The sequence below is a fragment of the Lissotriton vulgaris genome, chromosome 1_1, assembly GCF_964263255.1.
Source record: "Lissotriton vulgaris chromosome 1_1, aLisVul1.2, whole genome shotgun sequence".
In the NCBI taxonomy this organism is placed as follows: domain Eukaryota; kingdom Metazoa; phylum Chordata; class Amphibia; order Caudata; family Salamandridae; genus Lissotriton; species Lissotriton vulgaris.
The window spans coordinates 1,602,544,041-1,602,565,947 of record NC_141685.1 but is presented as its reverse complement, the minus strand read 5'-3'; the positions used below and the strand labels follow the sequence as shown (position 1 = coordinate 1,602,565,947).

At 43.8% G+C, this 21,907-nt stretch overlaps 1 protein-coding gene across 6 annotated transcripts in view; it reads right to left on the bottom strand.

Moving 5' to 3' along the window:
* The window catches only part of TMPO (thymopoietin), an 87,964-nt gene that overhangs the window by 20,562 nt on the left and 45,495 nt on the right, over positions 1–21,907 (bottom strand). For 2 of the 6 annotated variants that reach the window (XM_086918198.1, XM_086918193.1), the window contains exons 5-10: positions 9,491–9,598; positions 9,025–9,144; positions 8,828–8,920; positions 7,788–7,934; positions 4,065–4,149; positions 3,836–3,932 (exon numbers count right to left, since the gene is read on the bottom strand). In XM_086918198.1, coding sequence (XP_086774324.1) covers positions 3,836–3,932; positions 4,065–4,149; positions 7,788–7,934; positions 8,828–8,920; positions 9,025–9,144; positions 9,491–9,598 — 650 coding nt within the window. The remainder of the gene's footprint in view (positions 1–3,835; positions 3,933–4,064; positions 4,150–7,787; positions 7,935–8,827; positions 8,921–9,024; positions 9,145–9,490; positions 9,599–21,907) is intronic. The other 4 variants (XM_086918216.1, XM_086918223.1, XM_086918203.1 and 1 more) reach the window with 3 other exon arrangements.

The window sequence follows — 21,907 nt, the reverse complement described above, 5'->3', positions numbered from 1 at the left end:
GAGAAAGCGACAGACAGAGGGGCACTCCTGGTGAAGAAAACAGGGAAGACTACAGGGACTGGTGAGTCCAATAATGTCAAGATGATCACCACATTCAGTGTGGAAGCAGGCCAAATACGCGAGAGACACTCAAGCGACACTGGCACATTGTGAGGAATGACCCTGTCGTAGGGAGCACAGTTAGCACACAGCCACAAATCACCTACAGGAAGGCGCGCTCTCTTAAAGACATGTTCGTTAGAAGTTACTTGGGGGCTCCCAAGAAACTAACATGGTTACAGGAACAAAAGGTGTTTTTCAAGTGTGGACAATGCAAGGCATGCGGGACCAACAAGAATGTAAAATCATATCCCTTGCCCACGGGGGAGACTGAGCGCATCAGAAAATTTATGAATTGTAACACCGATTTTTGTGTCTATGCTGATGTGTGCCCGTGTGGTAAGTTCTACATAAAAAGCAAAATCTTCCCCATTAAGAAACGCATCCTAGAACACGAGGGCAATCAAAAATGGTGATGTGAATTATGCAACAGCGCGACACTGGTTGCGCTATCACAACAAAGATGTTAACTGTTTTTCGTTTTTTGGCATTGCCAGAGTACCGGCTAGCCCCAGAGGGGGTGATAGAGTGAAACAGCTGCAAATTTTGGAATCGCAATACATCATCCGCCTCTATTCCAAGAAACCCTTTGGTCTGAATGAAGATGAGGAGTTATACGTCCATATCGGATGAGTACTCAGTGTTTATTCCTGTTCTGCCTTGTTTTTTGATTCTGGACTTCCTGCTGCTGTGACCGCTAATTTCCTTGGCCACACTAACACGGGAGAGAACTCTCTACCCAGATGTAACAGACAGGACATTGAAATTTCACATGATAGCATAGTTTACCTTTTCACTGGGCCCCCCGGGGCCACGGACAAAGCCCCGCATCTATGTCTACTGAAATATCATATTCATGTTTCCATTATAAATAGTTTAGCGAAACCCTGCCCAGGGGCTCCCATATTCTGAATATACCCCTTGGTTACTTTTCTCTACGAACTTATTTTAATTTCTGCACATCACACCTCCACTCACCACTGTGTCCTTCTTAGTCGAACCATCCATAGGGTTGTAAATAGTTAGAATAGGGGTCACTTTTTTGCGCAATTTCTGCTTATCTACATGGGCTGTTCCAATGCCACTATGTACCTTAGGAACACCTTTTTTACATTTATTCTGGATATGGACCACCTTTTCTAAACCTGAAAGGGCATCAAGTGAATATATTTTCCACTATTGTATTCTGTTATGTAAATATGTGTATTTGCTCGAACAGGATTGTATTACCTGATGTAATACTTTATTATGCTTTCTAAGCACTACCTTGCCCTCTGCCACTAGGCCTAGTTTGTCCTTTGTTTGCAAGATCTTTTCAGAGAAAGCATGCACGAGGCCACTTGGCTGGAATGTTCTTCCCCTCCTTTGCTGTGTTGGTTCAACAGCACCACCATGTGAGCAGGTTGTTCTATTCCTGACCAGGACTCAACCTTCTTATAATTGACAAAGTGAACATATATTATTTGTTTGCAAAAAAAATCATGATAATGTATGAAATGACACCATGAATTGGTTCCCTTCATTTAATTGATTTGTTTCAAGGAAAGAACCGCCTTTTTACCATGTACATAGTATACATAGCGGAAGCTGGGCAAAGCTATAGTCTGTTTTCCAGCTTCTTTGTTGCTCTCGCACAGTGGTCCTTCCTCACTTTCTATCACTGTGCACTTTAAAATGGTGGATTTGACTATATGCATTTGCCTAGTGAAAAAGACTGTCTGGTCGAAACGCGTCGCCAATAAATACTATACCTTGAAACACGGACCCTGGAGTGAGTCTTTGGTCATCTTGGTGAACGATGCCGGGAGAACATAAATACGATACCGGGAGAACATACATACATCCATCACCAGATACTCTGATTGACCCAGAAATTCACAGAATCTTACGGACGAATAACTACTGTCAGTACGTATAAAGCTTGCCTCGATACAGCAGTCTGTGCCATAGTCCGACCGAACACAATTTTGAGCCCTGAATAAGCTCAAACACCATGGCAAGCGAGAAAAGCGCACCCCATTTTTGCTTAAAACAGTTCCCTTTTCTCCTTTGTTAAAAAAACAAAACCCAAAAAAAAAGTTTAACAGAGTACAGTAATGTATACATAACTAGAGCTGTGAAACCAGTTCCAAAAAGAACTAAAAGTTCAGTTCCAGAATAACTTATAAACTAAATCCTTGTCAGGCACATACACACCTGTGATACAAAACAATATATTAAATAGCAGATTATGCATACACTGTATAAACACCACTCATGAGTTTCAGCGAAAATACACAACCCAGACAGAAAAGTGGTACTAGGTCACCAATATCACACCGTAGGTGACTTGCCATAAGAAAATGCTGTCAGTCCAAAGTGGCCTAAAGAAATAACACCACAAGAAAAAACAGCCATGATTCCTCACAAGATGAGAAAAGCTGAAAACAACAAGTACATTCTCTCCAGAAGACAGGAAATTTGGATCAGGCAGAACCATGAATATAAAGAACATAGGAAAAAGACGTCTATAAAAAAAAAAATGTTGTCCAGCACTTGCACACCAAGATAGCAATTATTTCAGTTATATCAACTTAACATTCAAGACGCGCTTAATCATGCACAAAATATTTTAATATTCATGTCCTGTTCTGCAGCCAGCCAACACGTGGTTCGTCGATCAGGACAAGACACCCGCCACTTCCTCAGGGCTTAAAATCCTCCGCTTGTAAACCGTTGCCTTCTGGCTGGTTATAATTCCGTCCCAGCCTTAATTTGGCTGGGTGACTTGTATAGTAGAGTGGTTCCTAAAGCCAAGCACGTATCCTAAAGCATGATTAGAACCTCATGTTGGTGCACGGACGCTAGTAAGGTCCGTCAAAAGCTATGCTGTATTCAGCAGATGTAGCACCCAGTCAGTGGAGCACTCCAAAAGAATGCAAAGTATATACTCTGAACTGGAGCAACGCTCCTACTTGCTCAATCTTTTCAAAGAATTGAAGCACTCATAATAAACACTTAGTCCGTTCAAAACGAGAAAACAAACACCACTGAATACATTGGTGAAGGAAAAAACACAGAATCCTGGGAGTGAGAATGCAAGCCCGCACTGGACCTTTAAAGATGCCATCAGCAGGTCTCATCATGCCTTTAAGCGTAGGCAGAGTGACTACTATGTGTGGTATGGAGCGTTTCAAATTGGAAATCTTACTCTAAAGATTCATTGTTTAACTGCACCCCATGATATTCTGCAGCTCTAGCAAGTCATTCTAGCTATCCTACATTGTCAGCAGGAGGGGGAAGGCTCTGCAGGGTAAAGATCTGGGTTGTTATCTGTAGGTGAATCTATGCGATAAGCCTTCCAGGGATCTACTGGTACAATATTGTCCCCACAATCCCCATCATCATCATCATCATCGGGTGGTGGAGAGTTAGTTGGTGTAATTAGTAAATGATGCAAAAGTGGAGAGGTTAGTGAAGGAGAATGTGATAAAAGAGGCGGGGAGGGTTAGTACCCATTCTTCCTCTTGAAAAGGAATAAAGAAAGGTTCTTCTTCTGACTCAGGTTTGCGTTTCTGAGGTGACTTAGTAAGAACATATCCTGTATCAGTTATGATTTATGTAGAGTTCTTTTTTATTTTTTTCTGCTGTAAAAACCTCTGCTGTACTCCACTGCTATCTAGGTTTGCAAATATCAAATGCTGGTACATTCATTTACCTTTTTACAGCTAAATCTTCCGACAAGTTTTAAACCTACCTAATTCCAGTTGGAGTAGATGCTTCATAAGGGAACATTTCTTTCAGAATATCTTTATTTGACCTTCTTTCTTCTGTTGCCGTTTTCTCCAAAACCTAGTAGGTGGAAAAACATCTCTTTATAAATTTGCATCCTAAAGATTAGATCAAGTGCCACCCTACGCTGTGCTAATTTTAAAAAGTCAAGTGCCATCACCAAGTGGATTATATATGGTTTAAAATGCTTCCCTGTGCTTTTACTGGTGTTACAAACGTGGTCATTTTCAACTGCCTCATCTTTGGCGTCTCATCGTCGTCTATCTGGTTCTTAGCTTCCTTCAATATGAAGCAAGATTAATTAGTTTTACAGACAATGACAAATACAGCATATGGCGAAATCAAATATCGAGATTGTGGTCAGAAGAATACAGGGCTACCTATGCCTGCTGAATATTGTCAGCTTCATTGTACCATTACAGCCTGCTGCCGAGTGCTATACAAGTTATTAATGGCTCGGAGTTACAAAGCCTAAGACTCAGGAGAGGGCCATTAACCTTTGGCATAGCTCTAGGCAGTGGGCTAGGATTGCATTAGAACATTCCCTGAAGCACCACCATATTCCCATCAACATAAACTTGTGCATTTAGGTTACAAATAATAAAACACTTTAAAATGTTTTTTTTAAAAGTCCATTATACACCGTATCCAGTTAAAACAAACTTACCTATTTGCTTTGCCAATACTTAAGGTGCTAACACATGCAGCTTTGTGACACTACAAAGACGCTGGAGGGGGACTGCAAGAGTGGAAAGTATAGTTGTACAGTAGTCCAATATGTAGTTTAATGTAAGCAGTCAACTAGAGCAGAAAGAATACGTCCAAAAAGCCAATATCATTAGCTGTGGGAGTACTCTACTGGAACAAGACAAGACAAGTCTCCAGCCAATGGCAGAAAGATGCGGGTTGAAAAAAGCCATTGACTGAAAGATTTACTCAAAGTCCACCTAATGTAGGTTGCAAAAGGTCAGTTTGACAAATACTTTTCCAATATCCGCAAAATATTAAAAGATTAAAAAACATTTTCTTTAAAACGAGGCCGAGCCACGGGCATCCTCAGCTACAAATACTAATCTATTAAAGATAGTATTTCCCTTTTGAAAAATTAACACTAAATAAACAACATATTCGTGGATCTAGTCAATAAGGTTATATTCTGAACGTAATTATTTTAGTGCCAGAACTGAACCTACCACTCTATATAGAATGTGCTCCCTTTTCTTACTGCTGCAACCAAACATTTGCGTGTGGCAATTTTAGTTTATAAAGTAGAGAGAAAGAACACAAATTAAAGCAGGCCTGCAACTTCTGAATTGTGCATCTCGTAGTAGCAAACCCAAATGTCTTGTGCATCAAAAAATGCAAAATATATTAACTATCAAGTGCATAGTGGTTTGTGATGACACAGGAGGATAACATGAGTGAACTCCAAAAGGTGCACAACCCGAAGGAAAGGAGAGCAGGTTATGTTGGAGCACAAATCTTAATCTTGTTGGCGCTTTAACGAGTGCCTGGCTAGATCTATATGGTATTTAAGCACAGCAAAGCTGTAAAAGTATGTTCATCTACTGCTTCACTAGAATTTCTTTTGGTGTCAAGAGGGGAGAAAATGGAAGGAGGGCAGAAAACAGCCCTAACGACCAAAGATGATGCAGTGGTTTGGTTATGGCAGATGAAAGGGACTGTATGCCACTTTAATAATTGGAAACAATCTTGCAATATTTTTTGAGAAGATGCTGAATGGCTGCATTCTGATATCTTTGAAGGGCCCAGCAGGCCAACTTGAGGATACCCACCCAAAGCTTAAAATCCATTTATGAGTGGAAAAGAAAGCATAGTATTGGGGAAGAAACTGCAGGCATTTAACATATTTAAATAGCGCGATATCTATATGAAGTTATGGGCATTTGGAGGTTTAAACTCTCGCCATGTGTGGGGGCATGGCCGAGCCGAGCTGCAAAATGGCTGCTCGGTGAAGAGGCTCTGTCAGCCGAGCACATCATCCATCATATATCCGGCATCAAACCACCGTTCCCAGCTACTAAAGAGGGTAGGAGTGTTCGCCCAAAGCTGCGGCACACATCGCCGCGTTTGCAGTGGAGCCACAGAGAGGCGTGATAAGTAGCTTAGCAGCCCTGCAGACTGTCCACTGCCCGGAGAGTGCGCCACGTCGGTCAGCCCCCGGCGCTCTTGAAGCCGCGTCTCGCGATGAGCTGTGTGAAGGTCGCTCTCAGCTCAGTCAATCCATACAGTGACTGCGGTGTTGTTGCTGGCCTGCCGGATGAGAGGCGCCAAGGGAGGATTGTGTGAGCCACGACCGCCCGTTGGAAACAACCATCAACGCAACGTGTTTAGCGGCATGCCCGCTGCTGCCTCTCTGCTCTCCTGGGTTGCAGCCAGAGGCTACTGCGACCGCCGGGGGCAGAACAGGGCGGGTGACGCTTCGAGGTGCGGTTGCCGTTTCAGAAACAGCACCCGGAGAGGCAGGAACAGGAGTGCGCAACCGCCTTTGTGCACGCCGGGAGGCTGGCTGGGAACACGGGCAGTTGGAGGGAAGTCAGGGTTGCAGCAGAGCCCTGTGCCAACATCCATCTTGTGGCTGGGCTCGGGGGACAGCAATGTGCAAGACAGACTTTCTGCCTGCCGCACATGGGGATCGGAGAGCATTGTGACTGAGAGCCAACGACATCTAGAAGGAACACAGGCCTCAGAGGAAGGTGCAGGCAGGGGGCCAGTTTCAAATTTGTCCGCATCGGAGGTGTGGGGCAGTAAGGAACAGCCTCACCCTCCTGAGAACACATAGTGGCCAGCAGGTCACATCCCGGCGGGGAGACAGGGCGTATTACTGGGAATAAGAGCAGTAAGGTACTTTCTAAGACACTATATACGCACCTGGTGCAAGGGCTGTTAACAGGCCCCGCAGATAAGCAGACTAAGAGGTGACTGACAAGAACCCAGCCAGCTATGGAGAAAACTGACAAACAGGCCAAGCTATGTTTTGACAAACACTCTATGAGGCAGCAAGACACTGAACCGGCACCTTGCATAATAGTGCCAGTGTTAGATTTGGGGGTCTCTAAATTGCACAGGTAGGTACTTGTGACCGATAGGGACCCTTGCCTCTAGTCATGGTAAGGGGATTCACTCCTAAAACAACCCCTGCTCACCCCCTTGGTAGCTTGGCACGAGCAGACAGGCTTATCTCAGAGGCAGTGTGTAAAGCATTTGTGACCACATACAGTAATCCAGTGGCAACACTACAGATGGACACCACACTGTTGTATATTAAAAAATAAGTATTCTTTTTATAGATTTAACACAAGACGATAAACGCCGAAAATACACAATACTATACTTAAGATGGTAGTTTTAGCTTAGTTCAGTTCTTAAGATGCAACACTTTGCGTCATGGAATAACTGATCAATACCCCCGCTGAGGGACACTCTTGAGGTGGCTAAGTGGTGTGGAAAAGGAAATTCAATCATTAGAGGCGCAATACTTTCAATCCCCATCGTCCGCATTGTTAGGGTGCATGCATAGCAACCAAACAGATTTCCAGGAGGAGGCTAGTAGGGAAACAAACTTCCTACACCAACACGCAACTGCACAGTGCTACGGTGAAGGGGACAGTCCCAGAAAGCCAGAGAAGAAACAGGCATTAATCAAGCACTCTCACAAGATATGTAATGATCCAAATAATTGTCACAAGTTTATAGAATACAGTTCATTGATAGGAAATGGACCTCCAAAATACGGATCCAGAGCCAAGCGTTAGACTTCAAATCTTTTATTTCATAATCATTAAAATTGTTTCCAGCTTGTCCTGCCTAAACGGTAAACTTGTAAAGTAAACTTGTACAGAAAAAAATGATTTACAATTCTTTAATTGAGAGCAAGGACTTAACTGAACACTTACTTCATCAGTCGTTAGTGTTTTCTTTGGTGTTCTTCTCGGCAATTCTGAGAAATCACTGACTGATCGCAAAGAAGCTGATTGCTGTAAATTTCCTGTTACTTTATTGCCCACTTGTCGAGACTCGTATTTCTCATAGTCCGAATGCACCTGCAGAACAGAGAAAAAGTAGTTTAAGGGTTGTAAATAATAGTGTATATAATCTTAGAGCACATTTTAGAGAAAGATCAACGCTATTTGAGAAACTTAGTCTTCCAGAGAAGTTTCAGTATCAAAAACACCAGCAGTGTCTGTCCAATTCTCACAAAAGCACCATAATTCACACTCCTCATTTCTAACCAACGAACACATAAAACATTTGAACAAAGTCCATTTAACGGAATGATCACGGTGTTCCAAAATAACCGTGTATCCAAGTGCGATGGAAAAATAGACTCAGAAGAGACGGACAGTGCCCCTTTTGATTTTCACTAACGTGACGATATCATGGCTACTGAAGAAGGCATGAATCCTATTTCGCCATATGACACACGGCCATAAAAAGAGGTTGACTTTGTAGGTAGTCAGAACTTTCAGTTATTTCTACTCACTGTTGGGTAACACGGACAAAAGATAATCAGATTAGTTAACTAGGTCCTACAGCACACCAATGTGCAGTTCAATAATACTCTTAAGAATTCAAAGCCTCACAGCAACACAGTAAAGAGAAGCCATCTTGATGTAAAGTTTCAGCAACCATCTTGCAACAGAAAGCCTAACCGTTCCCATGGCAAATGTAGTAAATAATAATATATTGGATAGTTGAGCTTCACAAATTGTTGGTGGCACGTTATTTAGTACCACTAAAATAGCCCAGCATCATAAAGGTTTATAGAACTGATCTCAACTGGCGCGGAAAAAAATATATTATGCCAGGCAAACTCATTACGACAGGCCCTTTGTTGATTGTTACCTCAACCTGCACCAATAAGTTTCTAAGCCTTCCAGCGACAAATAGAAGACATGGATATATATATATATAAAATAAAAATATATATAGTTACAACTGTCTGGTTGCTTGAAGACCTTAGTGTTTCAGTTATGGGAATACTCCCTGAAATGATTGCTTCATCAAAAGGGTGTTCAGCTGCTTCCACCTGTCATTTTTTTATGAACAAAAAGAAAAAAAAAACAGATATAAGTGCTACTAATCCCTCTTCACCAATTAATAAATTCTCAAATTAATTAAGCCGTGTGTCACCCTTTTTCTTGATGTTCTTCTCGATACTGGTGCAGTGTCCCTAGCAATTGTCGGCAGAAGTCCAATTTTGGTAGAGCTGCTTGTCCAACTAGCCTCAGTCACTGCTTCTCCAGTAAAGGTCTATTTAAGCATCGAACATACGCATGAGTAACAGCTTAGTGAACAAGAAAACAGACACCATCTATTTCAAAACTAGCATGCATTCCTGGTCAAGTCTTTAAAAACACTGGGCCCTTAAAGCAGTGCATTAATTAGGTTATACGACAACAGGCGCCAGTATTTGTGACATTACAGAAACCACTAAAGCCACATAGTGTTAAAGTATGCAAAGGCAGTTGTAAAGCCATATCAAAAGGCAGGGTTAAATCCATCACCCCTATATGAAAACCTTAACCAACTAGCGCCAAATTTCAATTGCAAGAATAGAAAAGCTGTGCGAAAATAAAGGTAACATGCGATAGATTACACTATTAGTTCTGTCCAAATCATCATCTTCTGAGGAAAATGCCTTAATAGGAGGCCTGTTAATCCGTTTGAGACTCTGCTCTGGTATTTCAGTCATGTCTTCAGTTGTCTAAATACAAAATTATACTTCATTTTAACTGTGCTATATCAGTCTTCTAGCCTACATTTTCATTTGTAGTACTGCACAAACGTTAGTTGTATACCTTTCTTTCATACACAATTTCTTACCAGGACAGTCTGCATACAATGCACAAAAACATTTCATTGGCATGTACCACAGGAAAAAAAATCCAACTTCTTTTGTACTTAAAGTTCCCTTTTGTAGTGGTAGCTTTTTGGTAGCTTTTACAGTATCATAGATGAGATTAGCACTGAGCAGCAGAAATGTTCCAAACAAGTCTTTCCTAGTACTTTTCACACAACTTCTTTAAATAAGGAGCAAGCATTTTCTATGGAGATGGGGGGTGGGGGGGGGAGGGATTTACTTTAATGTAGGCTGTACGTGTCCCCAGATCAAACAAGCATTGGCATAGCCAAATGGGTCTCACCTTTGGGACCGTATAAGTTTAGCCATGCAGCAGATTATCCCCCTTTAGCATGCCCATACACAACATTTTCGAATTGTACACTTTTTATTTAAAGTCGATATGAAATGAGCCAAGATGCGTTGGAGATGAATGGGCGATTCTAATCAATAGTAAACTGTAATCCTCAGCTTAGCGCCTTGAACTCTGGAAAGTGGGCTGTCAGAAGCAATATTAAGTTACTACAGGTGTTCCACGCAGCTCTTTCACTGCCGTGAGCAGGGCCAGTCCTAGCCATGGGCGGTATGGGCAGCTGCCCAGGGCCTCGCGCTGAGGGGGGCCCCGCCGCCGGCCCCGCAGTTGCGGGAATAATGGAATAAATAATCATGATATGGGGAAAAGCGATGCGCAGTGCGCACAGCACTCTCGCCGCGCAGGGGCCGGGCCGCAGCAGGCAGTAACTAAGGCATGGAAGGAGCAGAGGGAACTGAACACTGTCTGCGCAGTGCGCACGCACGCAAACCTGACCGGGACGCCTGCACGCACCCCACCACCTAGCTTGGTGGTGCCTTAGTGGTGGTGACGTGACGACGGCCTTGCTGACATGATGATGCGGGTGACAGTGGGTCCCAGGGCTGTCAATCTGGTAGCGCGCGAAAACGCTACCAATGATGGCCCTGGACCTGATTTTATGGCCAGCCCCCGCTCAGTGTGACTCACTCCGCATGCGCATACGCCATGAGCAGTCAGCACTACTCAGATGATCGGACCGCATGGGCAGGGCTGCAGGCAGGAGTCCTCCTCGTTGAGACTTAGTTCTGTACGTTAAGGTAAGAGATCTGCTTCAATTATCGTATATATTTATTATACTTAAAATGTTTCAGACACCTATGGCCGGCGGCCAAGCCCCAGCCAGGGTGTCACATTCTGCTGAGTCACGCTGGACCCGCTTATCTCCCCCCGGGGGGGGCTCTCTACACCCCCATCGTTCTGCCCGTTCTGACGTCTTCTTGCAAAAAAAAAATTATGTTTTTGTCACATCCGCACGCCTGGCGTGCAATATACAACCTTTTAAGGAGACAAGTCTGCGGGTCTGGGGTTAATAAAACTCAATTCAGCTCTTACAATAAGAATATGGACACCAGAATAGCCGATGTCCTGAGACACCATGTACCAGTCCAAGGCCTTCCTTTTACCAATCATTGTTTTAAGTGCGTCACCCCAATTGGTTCAATTGTGCTCCTTTCACAAAAGACGAACATCACATAGATACACAGTCAAAAGATGCAGTCTTGCAGAGAACAATGTGTAATCTCCTCTGGCGTCGAGCAGCTCTGACGGGCTGTGGATTTATGGGGCACCGGGCCTCACTGGTTCCTCCGTGTGGGGGTGACGATTATCACACTGCACAGAAGATTCGGGCGGGGTGGAGGAGACAGCAGCCACAGTGTCTACTGCTCATGAGGGTGCCTCATTTGTTGCCTTGGTCACAATCACTGCGAGGCCTAAGGAAGGGGCCCCCCTACCCTGGGCCTCACATCACTGCACAATTGCTGCAAGGCCCAAGAGAGCCCCCTACCGTGGGCATTGCAGGGGTATACCATGGCTCTGTTACGAGGAGAGGGGCACTTCAGCCCTACGCCTCGCAGTTATGGTATTGTGCTGCGAAGCCCAGGAGAGATGTGAATTCCGCTGGTCCTCTTACCACTAGACCGGGCTGCCACAGGCAGAGAGTGAAGGCCTCCAATTTCGGTCCGGCATGGCTACAGAATGTGTGAGAGGCCAGGGAAAGATTTTTAGTCTGCCTATGTGTGCCACTTCCAGGTTTTCGGTGTTCTCATGTGACATTTTAATTAGTGAAAAATCATTTGCATTCTGGGATATGTAGTTTTGTTTGCAAATTAAAGAAGGGCTTCCCAGCCTTGCGATGCAAGTGACATTGGATAACAGGGCAGATTTGCCAGTGAGCATGTATATGATCTTATAGTTTAATGATTTAACAATTAGATTAAATATAATACTATAATGCATTTCCACTTAATATACTTTTAAAATATTCCAACTTATTTTATCAGTGCAATTATTTATATTTCTGTTAATATTGCATCAGTAAAGTTAATTCATGCAAAATCACTTCAACAAGTCCACAGGATTAATAGTCAATGAATAGTATTAATGTGATGTCATGCCATAGGCAAATTATGGGGGGGCCTCTCACGTTCCCCTTCTGCCCAGGGCCCCAAAAATCCTAGGACCGGCCCTGACCGTGAGAAACCACAGATTGGGAAGGGACAGCAGTAAACACACGCTGACGGGTGAGGTTTATCAAGACACTAACAGCATGAGGGCAGCCAAGAGTTGTAACTTGAGGCCCTTGCCAGGGACCGCCCTTACGGAAGCCACGAGCAGCACATTCCTGACGCAGAGCCCTAGTTCCAGCCTCGTTAGGAGCTCTTTTGTGCACTTCGCTAACGGTTTCACTGTAGGGAGCGAATGATGGGTTTGTAAAAATAAATAATGAATAAAAATAAGCTGAGGGGCCTAAAGTTTTCCTGATGGGAGCCCACTGCTGGCCTGGCCTAATGCCAGGTTTGCTGAAGATCAAAGCAATTGGATATCACCTCTTATCTTATTTTCCTATACTCCCAGTCGCCTTACATCATTCCATGTCATGCCCGCTTCACACATTTGTCAGTGTTTACCTTTTTATTCCTCCCTTTTCTGCTGGTCTCTTTTGCCCTGGGTCAAAGTGACCATGAAAAACACGAGCCTCATGCCGTCAATGAAGAGAGTGTTGCTGGCCGCCATCTGCGCCCACCAGCCCTGCACAAATTAAGCACTGGACTAAACCCATACAAACAACCTTCTGGATGGTTTTTGGCAGCTTTGCCCATATTTGATCATCTTTATCTGCTTAGAACTGGCAGGTCTCGCTGCTGGATGTCCGCTAGAATATGTTTTTGTGACGTCAGTTGTAATGTTTTATTACAAACCAATCTTCATAGGTTGGAGGGTGTCCTAAGTGAATCGCCATATGCGTTCATATTCAGCGTGGGCGGGTATTTTCACAGAACTGGCTGTTCTAAAATAAATGCTGCTGTGGTTTTAACGTCTACCTGTCGTTTTGTCATGCCATTACGACCTGCTGAAGATTCACCCTTGTTCTTTAATCTTAAGGATTCTGTGTGAATTACTAAAAAAGATAATACATAATTGCCAAAGAGAATAAACAATTGCCAAAGTAAAAGTGCAGCATGCCATCCCTGGGGCGCAGGCCGGCGTGTGGCCGGCTCCTCTGCGTATTAATGGACTGCCGGGAAGTCCGTGGAAATGATAATGGTGAACTTCACCCATTGGCGACATTAGCATAAAGCAAACAAAAAGGCGCTCCTCCGCCGGTGACCCCTTTACTTAGGCACACAGATAAATGAGGAATACTAGGTTGGGAGGAACCCTTTATTAGACAGTGTGCTAAGTAACATGGCATCTCTGGCGTCTGTGGAATTACAGCACATCGGCCTGGCAACCGCTGATTAATTTACTCTTGTTGCACTTGGAGAGGCTCGTACATTTGTAATGTTGGACTTGTCAATATCATCTGGACGTGACCTAGCATGCACCACGGTGGTAAGGAATGCAGCTGCCACCCTGCGCGCCACTGCTCGCTCTTGCAAGCAGAACGCTTAGGGAGTGAACCTTTGCTAAAGAGGTGGGACATGTGCCCGCCTTTAGCCATTTGCAGCCTATGAAAATTAAATGACACAGGCAACCACCAACCTAATGCGTGGGGGAAGGGGTGAAGAGTCAGACCCACACAGTGAAGTTTGGAGTGCTCACAAGAAGCCTGCCCTAGAGCAGAGCATGCTTTCTGCGCTAGGCTCGACCTAAAATTAACAGCGTGGTAAAAGCACAAACAAGTTATATGCAAGGGAAACATTAGCTAGAGAATGCCTACACCATGGGGTTGGGTTGGGGGTGGAGGGGTTGATAGCACTTGAAGCAAAGATTAGGCTAAATCTTTGCAGAGTAATTGTCAGCAAAGTTTTTTTGCAGAGAAATAGAGAGTTGCCATGTTCCAGTGACGCATCATAACAAACATTAGGTAACTAGACAGAACTATTAAGGGTGCTACTCTGTGCACAATTCACTTTCACACAAGAGCTGGTATGGGCGAGTATCCAGGTCAATGGTGCAAATCATTGTTAGTATATATTTTAGAAATGTGATGAGCTGTGTATGAAAATGGTCTACAATGAGAAGGGTAGAAAGGAGAAATGGAAAAAGTTTAGACGAACTGCGACAGGGCTCCAGACTGATGCAGAGATAAAATATTTCACTACGGGTGCTTTAGTTCACTGTTGACAGCTATGTCGACCACAAAGACTATTTCAATGGAAAATGTTCATGGTGTTGTATAATAGCATATTCAAGCTAGTGAAGAAATGTTGAACTTTGAAGAGCATATCTATTTACCAGTAAAAGAAAAGAGAAAAATCAACAGACAGCTGATGGATCAACATGATCAGCGAACCTCCAAAAATAGCCATATCCCCTTATAGAATTCATACAAGGGAAAGAGCCCAACATCTCAAAAGGCAGGTTTAACAGATTTAACAGTCAGGGTCCAAGGTCAGGCTGTGTGTTGATTTATGGTCGAAAAACCAATCCGTTTCCACTTGCCATTCCTCGAATTTTCAGCAGGGTGCGTGTCTAGTATTGGTTGGTCAAAACCTCTGAATAAGACCCAATCAAGTTGAAGTACTAGTTAAGAAAAGGCTCCTTTGGAGGGAGACATTTGATGTGGTGTCCTTCGATACAAGTCTTGCTAACACTTAATGGTACTCATTAATTGCGTTATGTTTATTTTATTTATCAAGTGCACTATAACCCAGGTGGTCTCTGGGCTCTCAACTGCAACAGAATGACAGTGAGGTACTGGGTCAAAATTAAGCTGAAAATATCGTCAGAGACCTGTTTATGAGCATTTCTTAACTGTACCCGGTTGTTAACAGTTGACTGTACCATAGAATATTTCATATGTGACAGGCATGTACAAAAAACATCCTACAGACAAAACCACTGTGGAAACAAGGAATATTTAAAGCAGCTTTATTCGTGGAAAGAGATTTAGCTCGAGTCTATTTAGTCAGCCTTTGAACGACAGATCGGATAACCTTTGCATACATAGTGGTGGATTATACATAAAAGATTGATTTAAATTTCCCGGGCTTCAAAATAAGGGTGATTACAGCCTCACTCCATGAATCCGGCTAAGAGGAATTTCTCTAAGGATTATTAAACAAGCTCAGCCAGATCGAGATAATTTCATCAGATATCAATGTATAACCCACTATTGGGACTGCATCGGGTCCCGCGGCTTTCCCTTTTCTTTATTTAAAACAGCGAGTTTTTCACTCCCATCTAGATCTGGAGTAAATATTTTTTGGCTAGCCGGGTTGAACTTTGGTAATGGTTTCTCGCAGAGCCACTGATCTATGACATCACCCTCAACCGTTAACTCCTCATTACGTAGGCCTTGAAAGAATACAACAAAAGCTTGCTCAATATCCCTCTTATCTTCCACAATTTTGTTACCAGCCATAATCTTGCCGATATAATTACGAGATCCATCGACTACTCGTGGCAAGTAGTTTTACCACAGTTCTTGCACTGGTCAAAATCACTCATTTTACTTGCCTCCCACGTTTGAAGCATAATTTCTTCGATTTTGAGCATAAACTTCAACTGTAGAGCCTCGAACCTTGCTACTAAGGTTTCTTTCTCCCCATTGGCCACCAGCCCACTTTTTAGAGCTGTCTCTGCAAGTGCTAATTGTTTCTCTAAATCTACCATCTTTTTTCCGACCTTGCCCATTTTCCAACCTTGGCTGACCTATAAACTAATGTATGTGCAGTCTGGTAGCTTGTTTACTCTTTATTGGATTGCTCATTGTATATGTTACATTTCTTTATAAGTTACTGATCACTGTGTGAACACTTAAGCACCTTTTTAGGTTTCGTCTGCACAGCGCTTCTAAACACAATAGTGCTATGACATCAATTCTATTTACCTCACTCATTTAATTCTTCAAAATGTTGCTATTACTTACCCGCACTATACCACTAGTAACTGTACGATATAATGCCTTTGTACTTAAACCAGTCATAACTTTTGAACAGCATTTCTGTAGCTTATATTATACAACTACTCTGCAAGCTACAACTTACAACAAAAACAGCTTATCACACAGTTGAAAACTAATGCATTTACCAAGGCTTGTATAGTTGTAAATGTGGGGCTCCAAAATGTGATTATTGTTCGAGATCTTGCTGCTCTATTTGTTCACTACCAATTTACGTGACAATTTGATTTTGCACGAAGTCAGGCAGTTACAATCCTAGCATTGAAATACATATCCACTGGGCGTACCTGCCAGCTATCAGACAATTTCTGTTCCAGCGTGAGGCGCCTTCCGATCTAGTATATATTTAGAAGGCAGAAATCCCTCTTTCATAGAACAGTCTACAGTACAGTAGATTCTTTGCTACAGATGCATTTGCAGGATGTTTTCTGGGTGAAGGCCCACGGCAAAGCGGTTAAACAAAGAGCGCTAAACAAACACACATAAAGACATTGCCTCCCGTTGCTATTAGATTTTGAATGGTAAAGTGGTACTAATGAGGTGAAACTTACCTAAACCGTGTTTATATGAGAAAAAAATAAATATCGAGTAAGGCTACAACAAAATGTGCTGTAGGCCTCTTTCTTGCCGCATAATTTAGTCCACTCTACCACATTTAGCCCTCTCCTGCCAAGTAATTCCTTTGGCTCCTGATTGAAGACTTTACATATTGGTAGTGAACAAATAGAGCAGCAAGATCTCTAATAATAATCACATTTTGGAATCCCTAAATAGACAACAAATGCTTAATAAAATGGTAATAAACATTGGATACAGGTTTTTTTCTTTTTTGTAGCCTCACCATTATAGGCAAACATGTATTCTGTGTCTACACAAGTACAAGAGGAGGAAAGAAATGCAACAGAAAGAAAATCGCAGTACATTTGGTTGTCAAAAAAATTATAGCAGGTACACATGTAGGACTTCTTTAGGATAAATATCCCAAAAGGTGGGGGTGCAAAGGAGCCGGTGGGCTAGATGATCACAGGGGCCAGCAACTGGCAACTGCATTGTTAAAGGCAGCGGCAGAAAGGGGAAAGGCTACAAGGCTACTTTTACACCGGGAGACAGCAGCAATCTAGTAATGCCTTTAGCGCAGTCGCATCAGCCATCTTTTTATAGACCTCGCTATCCAGAGGATAAGCTGCGTTCGGTCGGCGCTCCTTACTGATCCTAGGACGGCTTGCCGTGCCTACTGAGGGGTGAGGTAGAGGGGCCGGTGTGAGAACTTTGGACCAGGTGGGACACGCAACTAGCCTGGGGATGCGGTACCTCCAACTGTTGATATAGAGTGTAACGAGGAAGGGATGTGACGTGGACCAACGGCAGCACGGTTGGAGGTGAGGTGGGGAGCACCCAGTGCGAGGTGGCACCAGAAGCGATAGTTGGGGAAACAGTCGATAGTGACACCGGCGGATTTGGCATGTATTGGACCCATACAGTAGTTTTTACACACAACGGTGAACTGTACTGACACTTGGAGTAGGGGAAAAACAAAAGCCAGAAATTAAAACTCCAATTTGATGTACGTAAGTCAGCGCAGGTGGGGACGGTCAACCCTCTGCTTTCGCAGCATGGCCAAGTGTAGGAGCCCCTGTGGGAGAAGACGCTGACTTAAACCTTGCTTTAGTGTATACAGGGTAGGTCTGCATCCATCGACACTAAAATGGACACGGGGTCCAGAATGGACACAAAGCATAAACTGGAGAGATGGTTGCAGTAAGCAGAACAGCGCATATCCCAAATGGAAGACTGGGAGGTGGCTAAAAGCATATCGCTTTTAAATATGGCAATGATCTTCAAAGTGATAGCGGCCAAAAATTAGGATCTTGAGGAGAGATTGTGGCGCAATTATAAACGTATCCTAAACATTCCCAAATCCCAAAACATGGGCAAAATGTAAGAATATGTTAAACAGCTGCTGGTGGCCATATCTGGAGGGGGTGCCTTCTCTATGTTGGTAGTGCAGAGGATGCATAGATCTTTGGCTACCCTGACGCACTGGTGAGTCCCATCAAAGCCCGCCTGCTTAACTTCAGGGATCAAGACACAGCCTCACACAGCCAGAGAGAAAAGTGTACACTGGTGCTTGAAGGAAATACAATGTGTTTCATAATTGCTGTAGAAGAAGAGATGAAAGTTCACTGCAGTCGAGCAACCGCTTCAACAGACAAATATACAATATGCTATGCTTTATCTGGCAAGACTGCGGATCTCCCAGCAAGGTGAACAAAGAATTTCAAACACTACAACAGGTCATTGAGTTTACAGAGTTGCTGCCAAATATACAAGAGAGGATCGCTGGCAGTCTCCGCCTGGTAAATCGGCAATGCTGGGACAAAGCTGGCCGTGAAGGGGACCTGCACTGAAGCTGGAGAGGACGACACCCTCATACTACGAACGACTGAGTGAGGCCTACTGTTTTATTGGATATGAGACAGACATGCAGGAGTCAGAGGAGTGGCTAGACTGCTTGTGGTGGCGGGGGGCGAAGCCCCATGAAACACAGTTTATGAACCCCAGGTGTCTGGCTGTCGCCTCCTAGCTAACTGCTACAGTTTCCCCTGGCATCAGTGGACGGTTACTGTTCTTTACTATTCGGCTCCTAGTGCTAACCTATGAAATGACCCCTATACATGGTTCATGGAATTGGATTTATATTGAGTGTTGTTTAACTGGACTTCGTAGTTTTATTCAGAGCAGGAGTGAGGACCTGGCGGAGTTGGGCTTCAGAAGGCAGGAGGGGAAGTCAAAGGGAGTGGACTGGTTTGAGAGATGACATTACTACAGTTAAGGCTTGGAAGTTGGACTTAAAAGACAGGGGACACGCAGCTCGTTAAATGTACACAAACGCACACCAGTCACATACAGCCACTTAGCTATCAGATAGAAGAAATATGAGATTATCAGACTAATGGACATCCTGACCTAGAATGTGAGAGGATTGAATAACCCTCCCAGAATGAGGTCGGTACTTTCAACCTAGGACTGACATCAGGTGCATTTTGGGTTACTGAAGGAAACGCATTTGGCATCAAGTGGATTTGCCATGAAATAGGTATCTCACCTGCTTTTTTCATCCTAGTACACATGTGCTAGAGGGGTGGCCATATTAATAAAGCTTGAAGTCCCGTAATGGGAAGTGGGCTCCTTCACAGATCAAGGTCGGTCGCCATCACATGGAGAAAACTAGGCTCTTCAAAGGCAACATTTGGTAACCATTATGGGCCAAATGTAAATGAAACCGTGTTTGAGAGATAATGGGGAACGATTCTGGCCAAAAACTTGCAAGCATACTCCGGGATGGAGACTTAAATTCTGTTTTGCAAGAAAAGACAGAAGGATCACATATTCCCCCCTCTCCCCAGCTACCGCAGTCTGGCCTCTGTACACTGGAACGCCATAAGAGAATACACCCTAATTGATCTCAGAAGAGCCACCCCCATCACCCCCGCAGGCAGGGAGGATACCTTTTACTGTGGGGCAAATGGGGGTTGGTCACGGATAGATAACTGGCTGGAGACCAGGGAGATTGCCACATGGAACCTTGGTGCTGATCATCTCAAGTGCACCTCATCTGATAACTCTTAAATGCTATTGAGGTTTAAGCCATCGGATAACTCCTCCTTTTGGAAGCTTGCCCCCAAGACCATATTAGATTGTTTCTTTTTAATGTCGGATTGTAGGGAAAAATAGCTGATTTCTTTAAAAACAAAATGAAGGGACGGTGGACTTGTTTGACAATGTGGAAGCCTTTAAGGTTACCATCAGGGAAAATTGCATATCCAATCATAGTGGAGCCCTCCACTTCTTGTGTAATCTGGATTACAAAGTGAAAAAAAGGGTTTTGGAACGTGAACTGGTGGAGGTGGGCGAGGTGTCAGTCTATAGCATATTAGAACCATGATTACTCAATTTCACAATGCGGCTGAATAGGGATGCAATGTAAGGGCATATACGCACAGGGCAAAAAAATATGGCGAAAGGAGACTCAGGGGAGGGCTCAGGACTCAATGGTTAGGCGCCAGAGAAATGTGAATTATATCACTGAGATAACACAGGGTATGGCTGTTCAGTACCTAAATGGCATCCTAAATGTTTTTTTAGATTACGGTAAAGTGCTCTACAACTACAATGACCTGATCCCAGAGGAACCTCCTGCGCAATACTATGAAGCAGTACGCTGGGTAAGCTTGGAGGAGCAAAGGTTCTCCCTGGAGCAACCCCTTACACTGCACTATCTTTTGTCGGCCATTGGCTTATTTCCCACCTGTAAGGTGCAAGGGATAGGCTGATTTCTGGCAGCATGAGGTAAACTAGGCAACTTGGTCCCAAATTGAAGCTTGGTAACCCCCCTCTGTATGAGACTCTTACTGGCCGCTGTCACTGCTTAACTGTGATGTGAAACGTTTTCGAAATTGGTGGCTAATAGACTCTTGTTGCTCATGCCTGAGTTCGGGTAGACAGTTCGGATGTGTTAGAGGGCGATACAGAGCACATAATTTGCACACCCTTTTTGCCATATTGCACATTCTCGACCCGGAGATGGAAGAGACCGTTAAATTACTAGATGGTGCTCCGGCATTAGACTATGGAGTGGACCTTTTTATTGCCTATCCTCAAGAGGATGGGTATGCCGTTCCCCTTCTTGGTATGATCAGGCTACTGCAAGACAAACACAGCAAGTGGCCATATAATTGGAGTGGTTAGGAGACATATCCTGGTATCGCTCTAGGTGGATGAGATCCCGCTGCAGCCTGGTGATCTGCCTTAATGTTATACTACATGAGTTTAGAAGGCTTGTCGCATACTTAGGTGTGTTGATTAACGGAATAATGAAAGCTTTCTCCCAGTTAAAAGCCAATACCCTGAGATTCACACCCCTCCCCTGCACTGGTGGTGTGAAGAGCTTAAATTAGGAACCTGGATACATCTGGATGGTGAAACTGAATTGCACGAATTATGGCACATATCCATGATAGAGATCACTGTCTCTATGCGGTGGTATAGGGCTTGTGAAGATGGTGGTACTACTAAAACTCTTACTTTTTATTAATTCACGGATACTGCTGCTCGCAGAATTTTTGAACTCTGGCCCAGATGGTCCATATAAAATGGGAAACATTTCCTTTTCATAAGTGGGGATTTGAAGAGGCAGTCTTCAAACTCTGCTATATATGTGTCCAGGCCAAATTGCTCTCCACTGGTACCATCCATCATCCAATCTGGCAGTGGAGTCTGTTTAGATACTGCCTGTTCCACTGCGGTCATTCCTTGGACCTCTATTCTCCTCTAACTACAGGCAATACACCACAGTGGAGTGCACCCTTACAGCATGGGGCAGACTAAAGAATGAGATTGGCACAAAGGCCCTTTATTTACACCCCCCTCCCCTCCCCTCCCCTCCACCTCCTCCTCCTGCCACTAGAGCATCGCCCACTACTACCAGTCACATGATAGATTAAGGCAATCCCATGTGCAAGAGAGCTGTGACATTGGGAAGACTTATAGTCAAAGCATCTTTCCAACATTAACAGAGATTATGGGGACGGGCATGAAACCCCCCCCCCATTGACTGTCTTAATCTATCACAGCCTCAAAAGTAGCTATGGAAGCAAGATCCCAGGATTCCCTTTTGAACCTCCTCCCCATATTTTCTACACTGGATAAATTCCTCTTTGTCGAATGTACTAGACACTGGATTACCACACAC